General features: G+C 42.3%; 1 protein-coding gene across 2 annotated transcripts in view; it reads right to left on the bottom strand.

Moving 5' to 3' along the window:
* The window catches only part of Kitlg (KIT ligand), an 85530-nt gene extending 67320 nt beyond the window's left edge, over positions 1–18210 (bottom strand). For both annotated transcript variants that reach the window (XM_023716309.1, XM_004623774.2), the window contains exon 1: positions 18019–18210. In XM_023716309.1, coding sequence (XP_023572077.1) covers positions 18019–18033 — 15 coding nt within the window. In that variant the 5' untranslated portion in view covers positions 18034–18210. The remainder of the gene's footprint in view (positions 1–18018) is intronic.
* Positions 18211–20743: the final 2533 nt, after the last annotated feature.

A 20743-nucleotide genomic window follows, 5' to 3' on the forward strand; every position in this document is an offset into this window, starting at 1 on the left:
TATTTTTAGAATGAAAGAAGGTTAAACAGAAGGGTTTCACTCATCATTTGGGCATAAGCCATTGTTGTCTGTCTTATGCTTGGGTGCCACTAAATCCTAGCTCAGCTAATCAATTAGCTAAATGATTCTTGTTTGCATTTCTAATTTTCTTTCTACTTTTCTAGATACATATAAATGTACAGTAAAAACATAAAACCAGGAGGAGACTCCAAACTCCTTGAGGATTAAGAATAATATAACTATTTGCTTATTATTGTATCTGTGGCCTCTAGCATGGATTATAGCAAATGATAAATACTCTTTAAAGAATAAGCAATCATTGGAAAATGCCACTCCTGGTCAATGGTGCCAAAGTGTGACAACTGAATGTGCTGACCTGGCTGTAAAATTCCTTGAGCTCCCTTTCTCAGGAAACTAGATAAGTACAATAAAGTAGAATTACTTTTGTTTATTGGCCCAGCTGAGGTGTATTAAAAATAAAATCACTGGACTGGAATGTAGACATTGTCCTACAGTAACTTCCGGTCTCAGAAGTCTACAGTCTCATGTAACTGTAAATTTCTCCTGTCACTCCACAGAGGGACAATTTATCAAAATCTCTAAAGCAGCCCCTCATAAAAAGTTGTTTCCACTAGAAACACACACAGGCAGTAAGATTTCATTAAACATCAGACATATCCCAAAGTGATGACAAAGGTTAAGGTTGTGAACGATAATCTTATCTCTTCCCCGACTATGGAAGTATTGTTGACTTTTATCTTTCTGTCACCCACACTAAAGCTGGTGAAACAGGCTCACAGAACTGAATCCTTCTTCTGTTGACCAGACTAATTCCTACTTGGACTACAGAACAGAACCAGCTGCCTCCCTTCAACATCACACTGGCGTGGAGTGTTGCTTCTCTCTCAGGTGACCGAAAAAAGCAGCTATGTGCTGGACTACTCCTGAGCTGACTTGATGATATCCCTCCAAATTAAAAAAAAAGGCTATCTTGTGGCATTTTCACCTAATAGGCATGACTAAGTGGTGAGTACTTTTATTTTAATTTTGTACCATAAATTTATGAAGTTATGCTTAGTATTCATTATAATGATCCCAAAAGAGATTCTAAATTCAGTAAAGAATATATTTGCTGTATATGTTAGAAATAAAAAGGAGAATTTTCTTTTTGCAATGCTACCAAGGATTGCATATAATTAATTTTAAAAGTTCTGAGTTAATCTAAGTAAATACAAAACTACTTTGTTCTCTGAAACTCGTCTTCAGAGAAGACTTTGTGGAGATTATCAACTAATCTTCCAGGCTTAAAGAACAAAATAAAAGTATGGAAAATATACTTGGACCCCTCAGATTCTCATTTTAAATAAGGGTGGGGGCAAAAAGAAACTTTCCCTCCCTGACAAGCAGAAGGGTAAACGGGAAGCCACCTCAAGAGAATCCCCTGGGCTTTCTTAAAGCAGCTGCTGTGCCCAGGATTCAAAAGAGGAGAGAGGGACAAATGTAAACAGGAGATTGTTTGGAAAGCAACGAAAATCTCTCACCATATGGGAGAGGATGGGATCTACTTCCTCAGGAAACGAAAAGAGAGTCGCAGAAGCAGTGCATCCAACTAAATGAAATTAAAAAGATACACTTCAGCTGCTGCGGGTTTAAAGTGCCAGAGCTGCACAATTTTTTTGCACATCCTCAACTTCATTCCTGCATTTCTATAGCTCGTTTCTTTGGGGGAGCTTTCATTCGCAAACTGAGGGAGGGGCTAGGCTTTGTTCTTTGTGGTAGAATCAGATACTGAAATTTTTTACTTACTTTGGAAATGTAACTTTTCAGTTCTACACTGAGAAGAAGCTTATTTGGTTGAGTAAAAGGGGTGGGGGGGCATATCCATCCAGTAAAGTTTAGTTTTTAGACTGGAGAACTTTGAAAACTTGACATTGAAATTCTATGCCCAGAATAAACATTTAAAGTACACGGAACCTGTACAACACTACTTTAGAGCACTACATTAGAAAGTAGTGCTCAGGGCCCGCCAAATAGCTCAGCGGATTAAAGCACCTGCAAGTAGACTCAGGGGCCGCGGATTTGATCCCCAGGCCTGCCATGCTGGCCCCGCCCTGCTGGGGTGCTCTGAGAAGTCAATTGAGACTGGGCTTGGTGGTGGCGCGCCTGTAATCCCAGCTCTGGGGAGGCTGTAAACAGGCGGATCACTACAAGTCCGATATAGTAGTAAGACCTGAACACCCTATAGACCCTTCCCTAAAATACAGGAAGAAAAAAAGAAGAAGAAGGAGGAGGAGGAGGAGGAGGAGGAGGAAGAGAAGAAGAAGAAGAAGAAGAAGAAGAAGAAGAAGAAGAAGAAGAAGAAGAAGAAGAAGAAGAAGAAGAAGAAGAAGCTGAAAGATTTTCTAGCCACATGAATCTGAAGACAGCACTGTTTATTAATCCTTCTTTAACTTTCTTGCTCCGTACTTCATGTCTCACTTTAAGGAATGAACTATTCCTGCTGAGCCCTTTAGCCCAGTCCGTCTTGAAGCCATAAATATCATTCGGATGGAACCGCCTGAAGCTTCTCACGTGGGTGCAACGGCATCTTTGGACACTTCCTAGACCGTGACGACGTGCAGCCGTATTCAAAGCTACGTGACACCCCTCTGCTTGTCTAATTCACCGACTCAGCACAACCCATAGGAAAACCACGGTACAGAAGGCATCCTGAGTGTGCGTGACCGGGAGAAGAAGAATCCACCCACTATACTTTAATAGTTGTAATTATTACGAATCGAGAAAAACATTTTATCTAGGCAAGAAAAGAAGAGGACAATGGTGCTTTTGCCAAGCAAAGAAAGAATTAAGTATGGATCAGGTTTGATGACAGGCAGGTTTGGATCAGGTTTGAAACACCGTGCACTTCCTTCAACTTCTCCGAGCCTGCTTTTGGTAAAATGGAATAATCACTCTATCACCTTCACAGACAGGGACGATCAGGGACATACAGTGGACAACACACTTAGCACACAGACCAGGATCTGGTACAGGGAAGGAGGATTTTCCGTCTTAAAATCTTTTCTGGATCTTCACTCCTCAGAGTATCTTGATTTAGCCAAATCCATTTGGCACTTGCCAATCAAGCTATTTTCTTAGAGACTTGCAAGCAACTGTGTCATTCTCTTGACTTTCTAATTCACTATCTCACCCTCTTCTACCACCTAACGTGGTCAATTTATAGTGTGTCACTCTAAAGAAAAGTATGTTTGAACTACACGCGTGTGTTTGAGGCAGGCATTATCATGTCCACAGAAATATGTGTCTGCAATGGATCTCAATGCACAACTAATGTTTTGAAGTTCCTGCTCTGTCATTTCCCACAATGAGTGAAATCATTATGCACTAAAAACACATACTAAGCAAATTTAGAACTTCAAGAACAATTCCAACTCACTTTCCTTGGTCCCAACTGTGTGTAAGTAAGATTAGCAGGCAAAAAGTTATTAAATGCCAAGATCTATGTCTAGAATGCTTCTAGGTAGAATTTAGCTCAGAAAACCTGTATCAAGATTTAGGCACTATGTCACTAGCAGAGGAAAGGAACATAAGGCTGTTTAGCTCGGTAGGTAACAATGATTATTTAAACATATTATGCTGCATGGTGTGATTTTTTTTTCATGCTGTAGATGCCCAGAATAAGATGACTAAGCATAGTGAGGGAGTGAGGATGGGATGAAAGACAGAGATATTCTGGAAGGGCTCCCTGGGGGAGGACCCCAGGGAGGATCCAGGTGAGGCAAATGAATGGGCTGCCGAGACCCTGGAGAGCAAGTACAGCCTGGAGGGTGTCTCTAGACTTAGTTAAGTGACTCTACAGTGCATTTTACTGCCCTGGGAGTGGTACAGATAAGCAATAGCCAAACCACAGAGAAGCTTGTATAGCGTGCTGAGCACGTGGACTTTATCCTGGAGGGTAAAAGTGGACGCTTTAGCCAGAACAGTGACATGGTAGAGTCCTCTCAGGCATTTGGGTTATGCACATTGGAAGGCATCTTTAAAGTTCTAGAACCCACCACTGCCTTTTGAGGATAAGGCAATGGCTTCCTCAGGGACAAAACCACATACCAGTGCCAGGGAACTAAATTTATGACATGGGTCTCTTGCACTGTCAGTGAGTTTTTGTTCTGACTTTCCTGCATTATCCCCTGAAATGTTAAGACAATGCAAAATCTTCAGGAAAAGGTGCAAAACAGGGCTGTTTTTAAATCTAACTCTGCCCCTAAGCAATTTTAAAACATCATACTTCTGGAAATAGCTCAGCAGCATAAGCACCTGCTTGATAAGCACAAGGTCCTGAGTTCAATCCCTGATATTAAAATAAAAATTAAAACATCAAAACATCGTACTTGTGAATGTTTCGGCCCTGTTCTTCTTTGGACCAAAATAGTATGGACTTCAGCTTTTTAAAAATTTCTTTCTTTTTTTTTTTTTTTTCATTATCCAAAGGAAATTTCAAATCTGTTTCATCTTGGTTGAAATTTTCATGCTGGACCCCACTGAGTACCTCGCCCAAATGGTGAGTTAATCACTAAAGTCAAAGATTCAGCTGTGAAACCTTCAGAAACAACACTGAGATTATAAAATGCTGGAAAACAGGAGCTGTTTTCTTTCTTTCACAAGTGCTTTGAACAAGCTAGCACTCCATCAAAAGAACATAACAGTTTAATGTTCTGGCAAAGAATGGAACGCTTGTTTACCTGAAGTAATGGACTGATAAAAGTAACTTGCGGCTGTCTTGCCTGCTACAAAACTTACTTGAAGATTAACCTGGACAATCAAGCCCTCAAATTCTAAGCAGAACCACTGACAAGGGTCTGGGGGTAAAGCTCTGTAGTAGCACATGCGGGGAACATGCGCCAGAACATGGCTTCAATCTGCAGCACAGAAAAAAATAAAGAAAAAGTAAAAAAGGTCACCAAGAAAAAATAACACCTGAACTCATAAGTGAAACATTTTCAAGCTGTGAGCCCTCTTCACATATTAAATAAACACCTGAAAGGAAACTTTTGAATGCAAAAAATTTATTTTATGTGAAAGCAATTAACATTTACCCAGATTTTCTAGGGTCTGTCCAGGCACAAGGCCCTTCTCCTCGATTAACTCATGTAATCCTCAGAACCAAATGAGAAGACAGTCCCTTCTAGAAGTCTCGTTTTACAAATGAGAACCTCAGCACATTAAAATAGTTATAACAGTTGAAGTCGTACAACTTGAAGAATCTTCATGGCTGTTAGTGTCCAAGTTATATACACAGGTGGAAAAGCTCAAACTTTTTACCACTCTGGGCTTGGAATGTCAGGCTGCCTGGCCTCTGAGTAGGACAGCACAGTGTGTGGAGCTCAGTCCTATCCACACCACTGCCCCTCTGGGCTTTCCTAGTAAGCTGTAGGTGGCCAAACAGGTGTCAGCATCCTTACTTACAACACTCAGATGCTTCTGTGACCTCAGGTGGCAATGCCACAGTCCCATTCCCATAATAATCCACAATCCTGCTTTGCACTTCAATGACAACGACCATCATGCCAGGCGTGATGGTGGAGCACACCTGTAGTCTCAGCACTGAGACTCATATTACAAATTTAATATGAGAAGGCTGAGGCAGGAGGATCAGTCACTTCCAGGCCAACCTGGACTACATACCAATACTCTTCTCAAAAAGATGAAAACAAACAAAAAACATTATACAAATCCCCCAAATAAACCAAAGTGAATCAGAGTAGACAGACTAATGCACACTGACCCACTTGCTGGCACGATCCACTCCCTGAGGGTTAGAGATACCACTTAAAATTGTGCACACTTCTCAGTCAGAAAATTTCCTCTGTTATCGCCTTAATTCTCATTTTCTTCCAGGACTATATGCTATTGCCTTCTTGTCCCTCAAACAGAGGAGAACAATGAGGCCTCGACAATAAAGGACACAACATACTGTGGTTCTGGTGAGGAATACAAATAGGACGTAGGCCTCGTTTAATCTCACTCCAAGGTCTGTGCTCCTTTTATTGTGTATGAGGCCAATGAGTCAAATAGTTTGAACACATAACTTTATACTTAACAGCACAGTAGGAAAACACACATTAGGTCTGAAAAATATTTTATTAACCAGGTCTGGTGGTCCTTGTCTATAAAGTCAGCAACCTGGGAGGCTGAGGCAGGAAGACTTCAAATTGGAACCCAGCCTGGCAATTTAGTGACTTAGCAAGACACTGGCTCACAAAAACTGAAGCCATAACTACGGCGGGGAGAGCAGCATGAAGACCCAGGTTCAAGTCCCAGTCCTGAAAAAAGGGAGAACAAAAGATTTTTTTCTTTTAATCAGGACAGTTCTGTGAGTACTCACCAAAAACCAGGTCTACAATATTATTTCTAGGTGCGTAAAAGAAAGGGGAAGGGAAGCAACAAGGAGAGAAGAACAAGAGAAACAACAAATGGGGTAGAGCTGGAAGCTGCACAGCTTTATTCCTCCGTTGTACAGAAGGTTAAGAAAAGGTTAAGTAAAGTTAAATAAATTGCCTAAGATCCCATGGCAAGCTAGAGTCGAGAGTCAGAAGTAAAACCTAGGGGCCTTTTGGGGGGCACTGGGGGTCATATCTGTGAGCTCATGCATGCATGCAGGGCAAGCACACTGCCCAGAGCTGCACTCCAGCCCTGTCCTAGGTGCTGGTGAGCCAGAATCCTCATGCTCTTTCCATTCTCCCCCAAGTTGGCTACTTCCTCGGATCCTGAAAGTGCTTATCTTTCAGAGGGGAAAAAGTAGGGAATCACTCAATCAAATGGGGAGAACTTCTGTTCTATCTCCCCAGTTCTATGTACAGCTAGGGAAGGTGGGCCGCAGGTTCGGATTGCTTGGTGCCTGAGCCGACACCCACACCGGTTAGCTCTGTGACTGGGCACACAGTAGAAAGAAGCGCCTGAATTCCAGTAAGCATTCTTCAGTTTATGATTATACATACTTAGCTTTTGTTTTTTAAATGTGTTAAAGAAAGAAATGAAAACACATCACCAGGGACTACAGTGAGTATGAGGCCTGAGGTATTTGCAAAAATTTTTCAACATTCGTTTTTCATGGGCAGCAAGGGCTTTGCATTGGAAGCCACTTTTTTAAAGAAAGGAGTTATTGGGCTGGTGAAAAGAAAAGAAAAAGAAAGGATGCTCATAACTGATGAGCATTCATTTGCACTGGTTTCATGCTATCAACTTCAAGTGTTTTTATTAAAGACAGTATTGTTAGTTTTCTAATCTGACCAAAGCCAATGAAAACTGTCATTGAAAAAAGCATGCTGAATAGAGTAAGGGCAAATTGACAAAGGAGACATGGGAAGCACTTTTCTTTTTCTTTTTTTTTTTTTAAGAAGTTATTTTGAAATACAAGTTTTAAAATACTTTTAAATGTGCACTCTGCCAATGAAGTATCACTTTAGTTGTACAATGTCAAGCATTTGGCAGTGACTGTTCATGCCATCAGTTAAAATGGCATTTTTACAGTTCACTGCAAGCCTCCCTCACCAGCCAGATGAGTCAGGAATGGAGCTTCCAGTGGGCTGTCCAGGCGACCGGGTTGGGAGAGGCTGCTGCCGAAGGCCAGGGGGGCTGACCTCTGCGAGCACGGCTGGCCCCCAAGCACTTGTACTTCCAGGTCTCACTGGGCAGTCCAGCTGAGAAGCAACCTGTTACTCAACTGGTAGCCCCAGCTTTCCTGACTCTCAGGTTTCCTGATAGGACATTAAAAGCTATTATCACCTTCACTCAGGACTCACAAAAGAGAGGAGAGTCAGGCCTTATGGGCTGTGTTAGTCAGCCTGTCATTCCTGTGTTGAAGTACCTGACACAGTCAACTCCTAAGAGGAGAGGTTTGTTTTGGTCATGTGTTCACAGGTTGCAATCCTGTGTCACTTGGCTCGGACACGTGGCAGCACAGTAGATTGTGGAGAAAATGTGTGGTGAAGAAGGCTTCCAGGCAATCAGGAAGCAGAAAGAGAAAGGAAGAGGAAAGCCCTGGGGCCAAATATCTCCTTCAAGGGCACAAACCCCAGTAATCTAACTTGCTCCATTAAGCCCCACCCATGAAAGGCTCCATCACCTCCCAAGGGCATCACAGCTCAGGGCCAAACTTTCAGCCCTTAAACCTTTAAGGGACATTTGAAGTCCCAGCTGTGTAGCACAAGTTGTATCTATAATTATGTGTCTAAATAGGGGTTCATTCAAATACACTAATTAAGAGAAATGCTGTCCTTAGAATTAAACAAGGCTGGGCTTCAAATCTGACCTTTCCTACCTCTTTGCACTCTTTTCCTTTTAATCTTAGGGAACTTTCAAGTTTTCTTTGTCTTTCTGAACTTTAGTTTCTGTATGTGTAAAAACGGAAATGGAAGGAAAGAAAAACATTGGGGACATTTTAGCCAGAATCAAATGACACAAACTCTGCCTTTTATGCCACAGTGCTTCATTCATGGTAATCAACAGATGTAACTGCATAACTAGCCTTTATTATTTACATATTCAATAACCTGTTCTTTTACTTTGTAAGTAATTTGTCTTCTGGCCTATTTTGTGTATCTATTCCCTTTCACGGAGAGAAGAAAACGACATAAGAGATAAAATTAAGGGAAGTTTTTTATAATTTGCTAAGATTGTTTAGGAATATCAATGAAATAGATAACATGCAAATAACAGAATCAAACTATTAAGCTCTAAGGACTATTTTGATTCATTTATGCAGGTGAGACTTACAGTCAAAGTCAAGATTTGTTTTTTTTCTTTTTTCAGAACTGGGGATTGAACGCAGACCCTTGTGCTTGCCAGGGAAGCACTTATTCTACTGAGCCATCTCCCCAGCCCAAAGTCAGGAATTATTAACATTACATTTATTTCTTATGACATTTGGATTTGTTGTTCATGTTCTCTGGTCAGCCATTCCAGCGCAGAAGGAAATGATTGTTTGTTACACGCTGGTTACTGGGGCACAAAGACAATCTATCTCATTTAATCGTCCCCAAAAGTAGAGTCATTAGGTTGCTATTTCTGTATCCAATTTAAAGGCTGGCAAAGTAAAGTTCAGAGAGGAAAACTTACACAGGGTCCTACCACTAGTAAATGCTTATGAATAGTACTTTGTTTGATCTATTAATACATCCAACATCTTCTATTCACTCCCATGTTCTCTAGGTTCACTGAGGCAGAAACACACTGACTAGTCACTAAAATGAATTTTGTAAATGGAAAACCCAAGTAGCCTTTCCAAGCTGTTAAAATTTTGCTGTTAAAAAGAAAGAAAGCAGGCAGAGGATGTACATCAGCAATGCAGCACCTGCCTGGCAAGTGTGAGGCCCTGAGTTCAATTTCTGGTACCAAAACAAAAAAAAAAGTGAAATTTTTTTAAAGGAAGAAAACCATGTATTAGTACCCAACAATATGAATCAGACATAGATTCGTTTTGAAACATTTCACATGGATTTATTTGCTGAACATGTAGTATGAGTCATTCTGCTAACCAACTTCAATTAGGAATTGAAGTTGCCTAAATTCTGCCAACTGTTTTCACTACATAAATCCCATTTGGTTTGCTTTATTGTTCTTGTAAATAGAATGTGTATCTTTGAGGCACTGACTATGCCACAGTGTTTGTGCCTGCTAAGTCTCTTTGGGTGATAAATACCTACTACTGGCAGGAGAAAGACCTCACCTTAGTTTCTTCATCTGTGAAATGGTGCTTCAAAAGATACTACCTAACTCCCAGAAGAAAAGTCCCGTGAGCTCATTAATCCTGGCATTGTTTTTTACTAAGGGCCATTTTGGCTCGATCTATTTCTAGGACAGTTTGATTTTATACAACAGTGGTGGAAAATGTTTAAAATAGCTACATATTTAAATGTCAAAGACTTGGCAGGTATTATAAGCTGAGTCATTTACGTGTGACATTTGTATAGAAGTACAATCAATGAGTGGTCATATCAGCATTGAATTTAAAGTTTATGCCATTGTTTAAAATGTTAAAAGAAATTTAGAAAAGCAATGAGATTAGAAAGGCCATCTTAAATATTTCATTAAAAAACTTGCTATTATTATTGGAAGCTATTTCCAGTTTTAAATTAAAATTCTTATACAATAAAGTGTAGATTTATTAGAAACAAAACAACTCTGCTTAATAAATGTCCACACATAATTAAAAAAGACCCAAGATTCAAATGAAATAAAGAGGTGTACTATCTTCCAAATATTGTTAAGGTACATTATAAACATCTATATCCTAAGGTCTAAAAAACAGTTTCCTAAACAGGAGTTAAGTATAGATATATATTTATATGTGTATGTATAGTTATATCCTGTTATGTAGTTCTATGCTTTCATACATGGAATTAATTTCATGCAAATATTAAAATATGCTAATCATCTTTTTCATTATTCATGAATGTTTCCAATCCTTTATCACCCCTGCCTTTCAGCCAAGCACCAGCCATCCCCCTGCATGGCAATAACTTACCTTTCCAACAAACGGCGGAAGGGCATCTGTGTTAGGGCCAGTCCTCTGCCTAAGAGAACGCATCAGAGACATCTGGATAGGGCGTCCTGAATATACAAGGCTTTCTAAAACCAACAGAGATCTAAACCAAAGCAATCACATAGATTTTAACTGGTCATTGAAAATGTAAATCCCTGTTGTGTTATTTCAAAGTGTTAAACTGCAGATTTGCAAAGAAGCATAAGGAATGCTGTTACCTACCAGTGCTGAGGGTTGTTTGTAATCCTTGGGTTTTCTCCATCACCTTATAAACTATTTTACATGAAAACACCCCTAGCCTCCCTCCCTCCTACCTCTTCATCTAACTTGTGCAGTGAATGTGAATTGTAACCGGCAGTACATCCACAGGGACAACATCTCCCAGGACAGTGGCACGGCCTTTAGAACAAGGCACATTTTCTCTGTAGCTGTCTTTGGAAACTAAGGAATTAGTGTGAGTTTTGCAAGATATTTGTGCTGGAACACACTGGGGAAAGGCACCCCCAGCACAAAGTGGAAAGTGAGGCAGAGTAGTGTCCCAAAGATTTTTCACAATAGACAACCACAATTAACCTAGTTTACGGTGACTCAAACAAGCACATTTCAATGAAATAAGCTAATAAGGAGATGTGAGTCATCCCTGGAGCTTAGAAAAGACACTGAAATAGAAAGGTCTTTTGCTTCAGGGATTTTATACCACAGTGAAAAATGAGGCAAAAGTTCTAAGCACCCAGAGGGCTTTTGTTCAGAAGATGAACTTCTGCTCCTGGGAAGGCAACCCAGGAATGTGTACACAAGACAAACAGAACGCCCCCCTCCAGGCTGTGCTCGCTCAGGTTGGGACAGGGACATAGCTGTGCGGTGGAGATGCCCTTTCCACAGAGGTGATCCAGCCTTGCTTTTTCAAGTGAGCACTGTTGGTGGAGGGGTTTGCTGGTGTCTTTCAGAGCCTTTTGCATGGTTACCCTGGAGACAACTGGAAGGAGGGGACGTGGGGTTGCTGCTTATGTACCAAGAACATGAGAAAGGCAACCTTGCTGGTCCCCTACCAATAGGCAATCTCCACCCTGGAACCTTCCAGAGTTCTGAGAGTATCGCTAACAGCCACAGGTGTACAGTCAATGACTGATTTCCTGCATCCACATAACCAAATCACAGCTATTGCTATTTCTTAGTTGTCAGGTATTGCTTTGGTTCTAAACTTCTCTTTAAGAGATAGCTCACCATGCTCTGCGGGTGCTCCACAGAGCATTCTCAGCATTGCTATGGTCATGTTTTAGAAGGAATCTGTGGTGTGTTGGCCAGAAGAAGATCCAGCTTGCCTCTGATTATTCTGTAGTTCACAGGGAGGAAAGGACTGCCACATCCTCTGACTTGTGAGGAAAATCTGCTGCTGGCTGCTGGGGCTGCTTTCACCGTCAGCAAGCATAGTAGCCAGAGTCGTCCCAGGGCTGTTACTTACTGCGCCCTGACGGAAGCCAAGGCAAGCAGAGACTTGGCAAAGGATCAGCCACTGGAACTGTCTTTCCTCCAGGCTTCCTCCTCTCTTCACCTCTACATTCTCAACTACAACCTCTTATCTTCACTATCTTCTGGAGATTAACTCTTGGACAGGACTCAAATACAGTAGAAGCCTCAGTGACTTGTCCAAGGTCACACACCCGGAAGTGTAGTCAAGTGCAGAGCCCTTTCCTCTGATTCTCTCCATGAATGCTTCCTACATGTCATTGGATTCCTCCCCAGCTTGCTCTGTCCACTCCAATTCTGTGCACACAGATCCTGGAAACTACAGTGTCAGAAAAGACAGGCAAACACAGACAAGAGCCGCCTTTGGGGAACTTATGTCGGCCAGCTGCCTGAATTTGCATCAAGATTCTTCCAAGAGAGAAAGGGAAAGTCATCTTCAATGGTTGTCATTGCTAAAATAGGAAAGCATAAATACCATTCTTGCTCAGAGAAATATCAAGGAGTAGGTGAGATGGCTAAGAACAGAACAGTATGAATTCAAATCTCCTTCATTTCTCCCCATGGGGTAGTTCATAGCCATAAAACTGAAGCCAGGGCTACATTAACCTCAGAACTAGGAAAAGGTCACATACCATCTGGTTCAAACCAGTATTTCACTAGTATTGTAGAAATAGAGAATTTTAGAACTAGAAGGCACTTAGAAATCACCTAGTCCTACTCTCTCACTCTTCAGTTGAATAAACAGGTTCCAAAAGGGTCAAATCATTTCCCAAAGTCATATAACTCACTATCCAGGTTAAGAAAAGAGCTCAGCCTCCTGATGCCCAGGTCATTGAGGAAGCCCAGAAAAGCAGGAAAGGACAAAGTGAGAGCCACACAGAGAACACCCTTTCTTTAGATGACATACATTGTGATTGTAAAAAAAAAAAAAAAGCATCATGAAGCCTAATTATAAGAAAATCAACCCTCACCTCTTTTTCTGGAGAGACAGAAATAGGTAGGGATAGGATAATGATAATTCTCTCAGATTCCCAGCCTCTGTAAATAGTTTTTAGTATGCCCATAATTAAGTTAAAAGGCAAAAACATCTTGCTGCATCTATAAATCAGACTATAGATGATGGTTTCCATGAAACAAAGTCTACACAAAGCAACCCTGAAGCCACATATATTATAAAAGCACCTTGGTGTTCTCTCAATTTGTTTTATAAATTGTTCTGACTACATAGGTGACAGAGGCCCAAAACAGAGTTCCTGCAGCTGCTCAGAACTTATGCAGTATACAAGAAAAATAAAAGATGACTTGTCAGAGATTTAGGTCCAAATGCCTTACCCTAGTTTACAAAGGGGGACATTAAGGTAATTCAGATAATAATAATAATAATAATAATAAGTTAAGTCACTGTGTGTTGCCTGGTAAAGAAAACATCTGGCAAAAATGAACACATGCGTGACTCAGGCCGAGTGCACGAATGCCAGGCACAAGAAACAGACCACGTCTCTTCAGTCTAAAATAAAAGATACCTTCAGAATCACACAAAGAGAACTTAGAAAGCAATGGTGTAAAATTAGGAACTGAATTAAAGAAAAGGCAGGGTTTCCAGTTTCTCTTTGTGTGTCGTATTCTACGTTTCTGATTCATTTTTCCCTTTGGAAGATAAACCTTAAATAACTTTAGTCTGTCATGATCCCATATCACCACTGTTTTCCCATACCTGGTTTGATGTGTGTTTATTCCTGGGGTGGATAATCAGATAGCACCCTATACTGCATGGCACATAATGGGTAGCTCCAAATTGAAGAGAACTTGTGTGCCTTGCTCATTAAATCTCATTTACTTCCAAATACCAAGTTCTTCTCTGGCTTGCAAAAGTAAGCAGACAGACAATTCTCTTTTTAAGGAACAACAAACTCAGATAGCAACTAGAGCATGTCAATCTTCTGGGGTAGATATATAGGCAGTCTTGTCTTAGGCTTTACACCACTGTCTGAGAATAATCTTTTTAATTATTTTATGATCAACATGCAGATTATAGAGCACAAGTCCCAAGAAGTTTAACAATTTACCTGAGATCATTTGTCTGCTAAGTGGGAAAACAGAAATTGGAATCTGAGTCTTCAGTGGCTGGAGCCTAGAATCCTTTCACTAACCATATTTTAGGTGCTTCCCAGGATGTATATAATGGATTGCCACCCATACAACAAACCTCTACAACTGAGTGTCTCAGTACTTAGGCAGGCTTTGTTTTCTAGTGTTATGTAAGGGAGTGGTAAGAGTTCAGTCACCTATCATTACAGAACAACAGTGACTCATAATTTGCTATCTTCAAATCAGCAGTTAGACATAAATAAAATTTAGCGATTTTAATTGGTTTGGCACCAACCACCAAATTTCCATATGGTTATTTTCCCTGTTTTATGTTAAATGTAATCGACTTAGCACTTGAGTTTTAAAGTCTTGGCAGAATGTATCAATTAAAAGCTACATAAATTAGAATTCCTCAAAGCACACATTCCAAATTGAGTGATCGGAGGGACACAATTCTAAAATGCTCTTTTCATAAATATGTTAATTTTTCCCTCTAAAGCAAACTTGCATGGCCACCTACATTTCAAACCTCAAACAGACAAAAAAAAAAAAAGGGGGGGGTATTTTCTCTGCTAGTGAAAGCTAGTGTTCTATTGCCTGTTCCCTTGGTGCCTCACTGTGCCTAACACAGCCTTCTATACTTTGTCTGCAAGATGACTCTCGTAACAGCAGTCTTGACAATACCTGAAACTGCATAGAAACGAAAATGTAAGCACAACAGGGATCAGTGTGGCAATGAGCTTACTTAGGTAACTCCTTTTGAGCACATTTTTATTGGTGATGCAAAGTATGGTATCCCAATAGTTGTTTCATGTATCCCAGTGTACTGTTTTCTCTTAAACAACATTACTTATCTAAGCACATAAGCAGGATGCTTTATACAACTGTATTGTGTATTTCTATTGGCCTATGGAAAGAAGCAGATACCAATTTGCTATGTCTCCTTTTTTTCAATTGCTTGTACTTTTTCTTTTCTTAATTTCTTATACATTTCTTCTTTCTTCAATTTTACATGCATACATCTGGTAATATGAATAACTGGTTGGAAGACAACACTATGTGTTACAACAAATACTGTGAAATTCATATTATTTTGTTAAGCGAAATTCTGTATCACTTGTTTTTTTTTTCTGTTTTAATTCTAAGTTGTACTCTCTTCAAAAAATAAACAATATTATTTTAGAAGAGATAGTCTAAGACAGACCCAGTCTTTCCTCTAAAAAGTTTAAAATCTCACAAAAAGGGTAGAATACAAGAAAAAATTAAAAAAAATCACCTAATCCATTTATTTCTGCAGGCTTGTGATTAAGCTTATTGTCACAGTGTCTCCTTATGACTATCGCCTGTGTAATTGTTTTCCAAATACTGAAGTCTGTCACATGTGCTAAGTAAATGAAAGAATCATTCATCAAACCCCAAGTGGTTGCTGATGGAATTTTCACTTATTTAGCCTGACTTAATGGCAAAAGTACCTGCTGTCCCCATGGTAGTTGAAAAGCTGTACAAGTCACAGTTCTTTTTAAAATATCATTCAATTTTTCTTTATGTATTGAGTCATCACAGAGTACAGAACCAATAGACCTATAATGGAATCCTAGTAGTAATACCATGTTTATAAGCAACTATTCGAGCTATTAAATATTAATAGATATTCCTCTCTGGCAAAGATAACATTAGACTAGAATCTTAGTCTCTGATTTTCTTGTGCTACTCCATTTCTCTCTCTCTCTCTCCATACAGAATTGCACAGAACACGGTTTTTCCAATCTTAAGTGAAGTTTGACAACCATCCTTCATTACCATGGATTATTTTATTGATGTTATGCTATCTCCAAGGTCTCCGTTTTCGGTGACAGGAATGTGAAATGGCTAGGAGTATCCTTAAAGAAAACCTCGAAGGTCATTAGAGCCTGAGCAATGAATGCCTTCATTCAACAGGAGCACTGCCCCCTCGAGTCCTTTAACACCAGCAAGTCCCCCCAAAGGGCCTGCACTTTAACTTGGTCCGAGCAGGTCACATTTCTAAAATACTTAGCTGTCTCAAATGTCTCTCTGGTCGGCAGCACTGAGTCACTAATGCCACAGCCACAGTGTTTCAGGCGAGGCTGACCTCTTTCTAGTTTTCAATGGAATTATTCCATGTAATCCTATTTACACAGCCATTTAATCAAAGTGAGAGAGGAGTTTACAGAGCTCGCGTTTGTTTTGCAAAGCAAGGATGCAAGGATCATCACTCTCACTGACTCCCAAAGTGACTTGACAGTACAACCCCGGCTTTGGAGTGTTGGACATTAACCCGATCTGTCTCCTGTTGTTTAAATAGGAAGCTCTGGGCTCTTTTCCTGATCTAAAAGGTAGCGGCTTCTCCACCCACATCTCACCACCATCATTCATGCCAGTAGAGGCGACTATAAAAAGGAATAGGCTCCCCACCCTCGCTTAACTGTTTCTCAGAGCAGAAAGCATGCACACTTTCAGCATACAATAAAACTTTTCTTTGGTGGGGAAATCTTTCAGATTGCATTTCTCTAGCACACTGTGGTAATCCCAGGTGTGCTGTCCTTCCCTAAAATCGAACCTGCTTGTGAGACTGAGACAGGCACGTTGCTTCTCTTCCTCATTTTGAAGACCTTGCCAAAGTAGGCTAGGCTCTACCTCCTTTTATGCCAGGCAAGGTCCCTTATCCCTGCCCCCTTTCACAACGGGTGGAAAGGACTTTGCTCTTCCTTCTTCCTTCTTAATGTCCCAGCCTAGGCATCCATTTCAAATACGATGCTAAGTGGTTAACCTAGTAAAGCACTTTGAGCCCACGGATTTCTTCATTCTAAACATTCAATCTCCACTCCGCACACACAGCCCCCCACCCCCATTTCAACCCCTTCCACACATTTCAGGAATTGCAATCTCCGACAGAACCTCTGGGGGGTGAAAGGGCAGCCTTACCCAACCCGAGGCAAATAGCAGAACAATTCCGAAAGGAAGAAGTGGGAAGAAGCAAGAACCGCCGCCAGAGGTGAAAAGAATTGTGGAAGAGATACCGCAGCAGCCTTTTCTAAAAGGCGAGCCAGATATGGGGGGGGGGGGGGGGGGGGGGGGGGGGGGGGGGGGGGGGGGGGGGGGGGGGGGGGTGTCTGTCTAATTAGACCTCCAGGCAGCGCTTTAGGAGCTGTTCTTTATGTATAAAGCACCATTCAGCAACTCTGGGTTTTATCTCAATAACTATCATTAGAGGCGCCCGTTAAAATTTAAAATAAATAAATAAAACTTTTTTTGTAAAGGGAGAAGGTGCAAGCACTGAGGAGGTGTTACTCCATCTGCAGCTCCCTGGAGGGCCCACCCAGAGCTGCAGACTACGCAGCTAGGAGCTGCAGGGCGCCAAGTTTTCCGGGCCAGCCGGGCAGGTTCCCCGCCCCGCCGAGCGCTGCAGCTCAGCAGCTAGGGCTTGGCTTCGCTCCCGCGGCTGCACCCGCGTCTCGCGTCCCCCTGGCGACTGCACAAATCTGGGCTCCAGAGCAAGCGAGGGCGGTGCGTGGGGTGCTGTTTCATAACCTCCCAAATCCACGAGAAAATGTCTCCCGTGCAAAGACGAGCCTTCGCGGGTTAGTTCAAAGTCCCAGGCCAAAGAGCCCACCCTTGCCGCGGATGGGAAATGCGGCTTCCGACTGACAGCTGAAAACTTCACTGCGGCGGCTGCAAACTTGACACCGGCTGCCTCTCCGGACTCCCAGGGCTCCCCTCCCCGGCTCAGCCGGATGTGCGCGCGGGCTGCACCCCATGCCTGCCTCCCCCGCACCCTCTTGGCTCACCCGGAGGGCGCAGCCCCGCATGTGCCGGCCGCCGGTCCCGGGGTGCGCCGGCCTCCCCGGGGCTTCGGGCGCGGTTTTCTTTGAAAGCCTCGGAGCTCCCGGGCGTGCCCTACTCACTTGTGTCTTCTTCATAAGGAAAGGCAGTGCTGCGATCCAGCCCAGGCAGCGGTGTGGCAACTCCGTTTAGCTGTTCTGGGGCTCCAGCATATTGCACGGGTAGCGGCGGCAGATAGTCCAAGCATTGGGCAGCCCGAGCGCAGCGCCCTCTCCACGGCCCGTGCCTGCAGCGGCGCTCCTGGTCCCAGCTCGAGGTGCCGAGTGAAGCCCGGACCGCCGCGCCGCCGGCGCTTTTATAGCGCTCCCTCCCGCCGGCTCCGGACACGCCCCTTCCCTTCCGGAGCCCGGGGAGGCCAGATGCGGCTGGGGGCCAGGCGGGGACCCGGCGCATGGCGGGGGTGCGGAGAGCGCTCCCGAAGTGGTGCGGACTCGGTCCAGCGTGTGCCTGCTTGGGGGCCTGCGTGCGCCCCGGCGAGAGGCCACCAGGGTGCCGGGCCGCCCAGGGCGAAGCTTAGCAACCTGCAGCCGCTGGTGCAGCGCGCGGGCCTCGCCGGGGCGCACCTGGCACTGCCCCAGGACAGGCGACACCCCTAGCGCGTTGGAGCAAAGGGGGCTCGGTCTCTGCTCTGAAGCTGTGCTGGAGGTTGTGCAGGTCGCTTGGTTCAGAGCAGGCTTCATTCAGCCTTGCCTTTGGAGGAAGAAAAAAAGTTTAATTAGGATCCCTACCTAGTTAGTGCATTGTCTTGCTCACTTTTTGTATTCCTTTACGCAATTACTTTAATGAATGAATAATGTTAAATGGAGATTATTGACTCTGGATTAACTATTGCTAAGGAAGATGCTATTTTCAGAATGATTTACTGTTGTGTCTTTAGGAATGAAAATTGAAAGATAAAGGGCAAACTATTAAACGTACAGAACGTCCACACAGAGATTTTGAGAGCTCTACGTGTTTTAGAGAAGTGTTGAAATCGGGAAGATACAGCAACAGTAAAAAGAACAGGTAACACTTTGTGCCACGCGCTTTTTATTAGGCAGCAGGCGCCGTGCTAACAACGACGCAGTCAATCTATTGAATCTTTTCAACAAACCTATGGTATAGATCCTGTTTTTTAAATTTCCATTTTACAGATAAAAGTTAGTTTTTGCAAACAACCTCAACTAATAAATGGCAGGGCCCTAATTTAAATCTAGAGTCTTGGCTGTACTATCTTTTAAAAATACTCGAAATATATTGGGCTTCTAAATCTCTTCAATAGCTGGAGAGGAAAAAAAAAACTTTTTATTAATTTTAATAAAAAAAATTACATTGACATCAGTAATCTTTTGGAGTATACATGGTGTATAAATTTAGGAATTAGTGATTTTGAGAGAGGAAGTCTAAATTTACCATGTCCAGTGTAGCTGCCTTTGTTTTAAATGTGAATATGCCAAAGCTTTAATCAAAAAGTAAAACACTAAGTCAGTTTTGAAACTCATTTTGTTTGTTTCCTATTGCCATTGTTGCAGAAGAAGAAGAAGAAGAAGAAGAAGAAGAAGAAGAAGAAGAAGAAGAAGAAGAAGAAGAAGAAGAAGAAGAAGAAATAAAATAACCTAGAGGAACACTTATTTATTGGAGGCCAAAAATCCAAAATGGCTCTTACTGCGCTACAATTAAATTGGTAGAAGTACTACATTCCCTTCCCTACTCTCTGGGAAGATTCATTTCCTTGCCTTTCCTCACTTCTAGAAACTGTCTGCCTTCCTGGGGCAGTAAGTGCCTTCATTTCACAGCCAGTAATGTCAAGTGAGGTCCTCACATCAAGCACTCATCTTCTCTGCTGCTTCTCTGTTCAACCTGTAAGGGCATTCATGATTCCACTGGGCCTACCAGGAAAATCCAGGATAATCGCCCCATGGTAAAGTCAATTGTTTAGGACTTTTAATTCCATGTACAGCCTTCATTCGCCCTTGTCTTGGAATTGGTATGTATCATACCAGTCATAGGTCCCAGGGGTTAGGATACAGATATCTTGGGTACGTGTACGCGTGCGTGCGTGCGCGCGCGCACATGTGTGTGTCTGTGTGTCTGTGTGCATGAGATATTATTCTTTTGACTGCATGACAGCTTACCAGTTGAGGGGAACAGAAGTGGAAGTATAGACTCAGTGTGTTGAGCTCCGTGGGAGCTCCCAGCTGGAAGATTATCTCCTCCTCCGTAGTTACAAAAATAAATATTTGGAAAGAGGACCAAAAGAAAAGCTGAAAGCATTAAATAACTGCTTTTACTTTCAATTGAAAAGCTGCAGCAAAACATCCTAAACTGGGGGGCGGGGGAGAAGGCTGGACCCAGCCTTCGGTGTGACCATATTGGATAAATCACCTGATGAGTCCTCCCTGGTCATCCTCATCGTAACACCCAGCCCTTAGGTATCGTTTCCTTTGCAGGAAGTCTCCAAGCTGTTCCCTTCGTATTATGCAAGAGGGAGTAATGTTCCTGAAATCTAGTAGTATGGGCTAGTGGGCAAAGAATGCTTTTGGGGAAGGCTGGTTCTACTTCAGATTCTGCTGCAGGCTGAACGCCTCACCGCCAAGGTTTAGCAGAGACATCCACTGCCATAAAGGAGATTTTAGGTAATGCTCAGATGAACATGATTATCAAGTAGATCTATGTCCAGATGGATACGCTTAAATGTACTTAGATCGACAATATAGAAAACATGATATTTATTCGCTTCTTTAATTTCTTCTTCTGAGAAGCGTGTGTTCATCTCAAATGCCCATTTCTGGATTGGGTCTTTAAATT

The sequence above is a fragment of the Octodon degus genome, unplaced genomic scaffold (genome assembly GCF_000260255.1).
Source record: "Octodon degus isolate 3935 unplaced genomic scaffold, OctDeg1.0 scaffold00004, whole genome shotgun sequence".
Lineage (NCBI taxonomy): Eukaryota > Metazoa > Chordata > Mammalia > Rodentia > Octodontidae > Octodon > Octodon degus.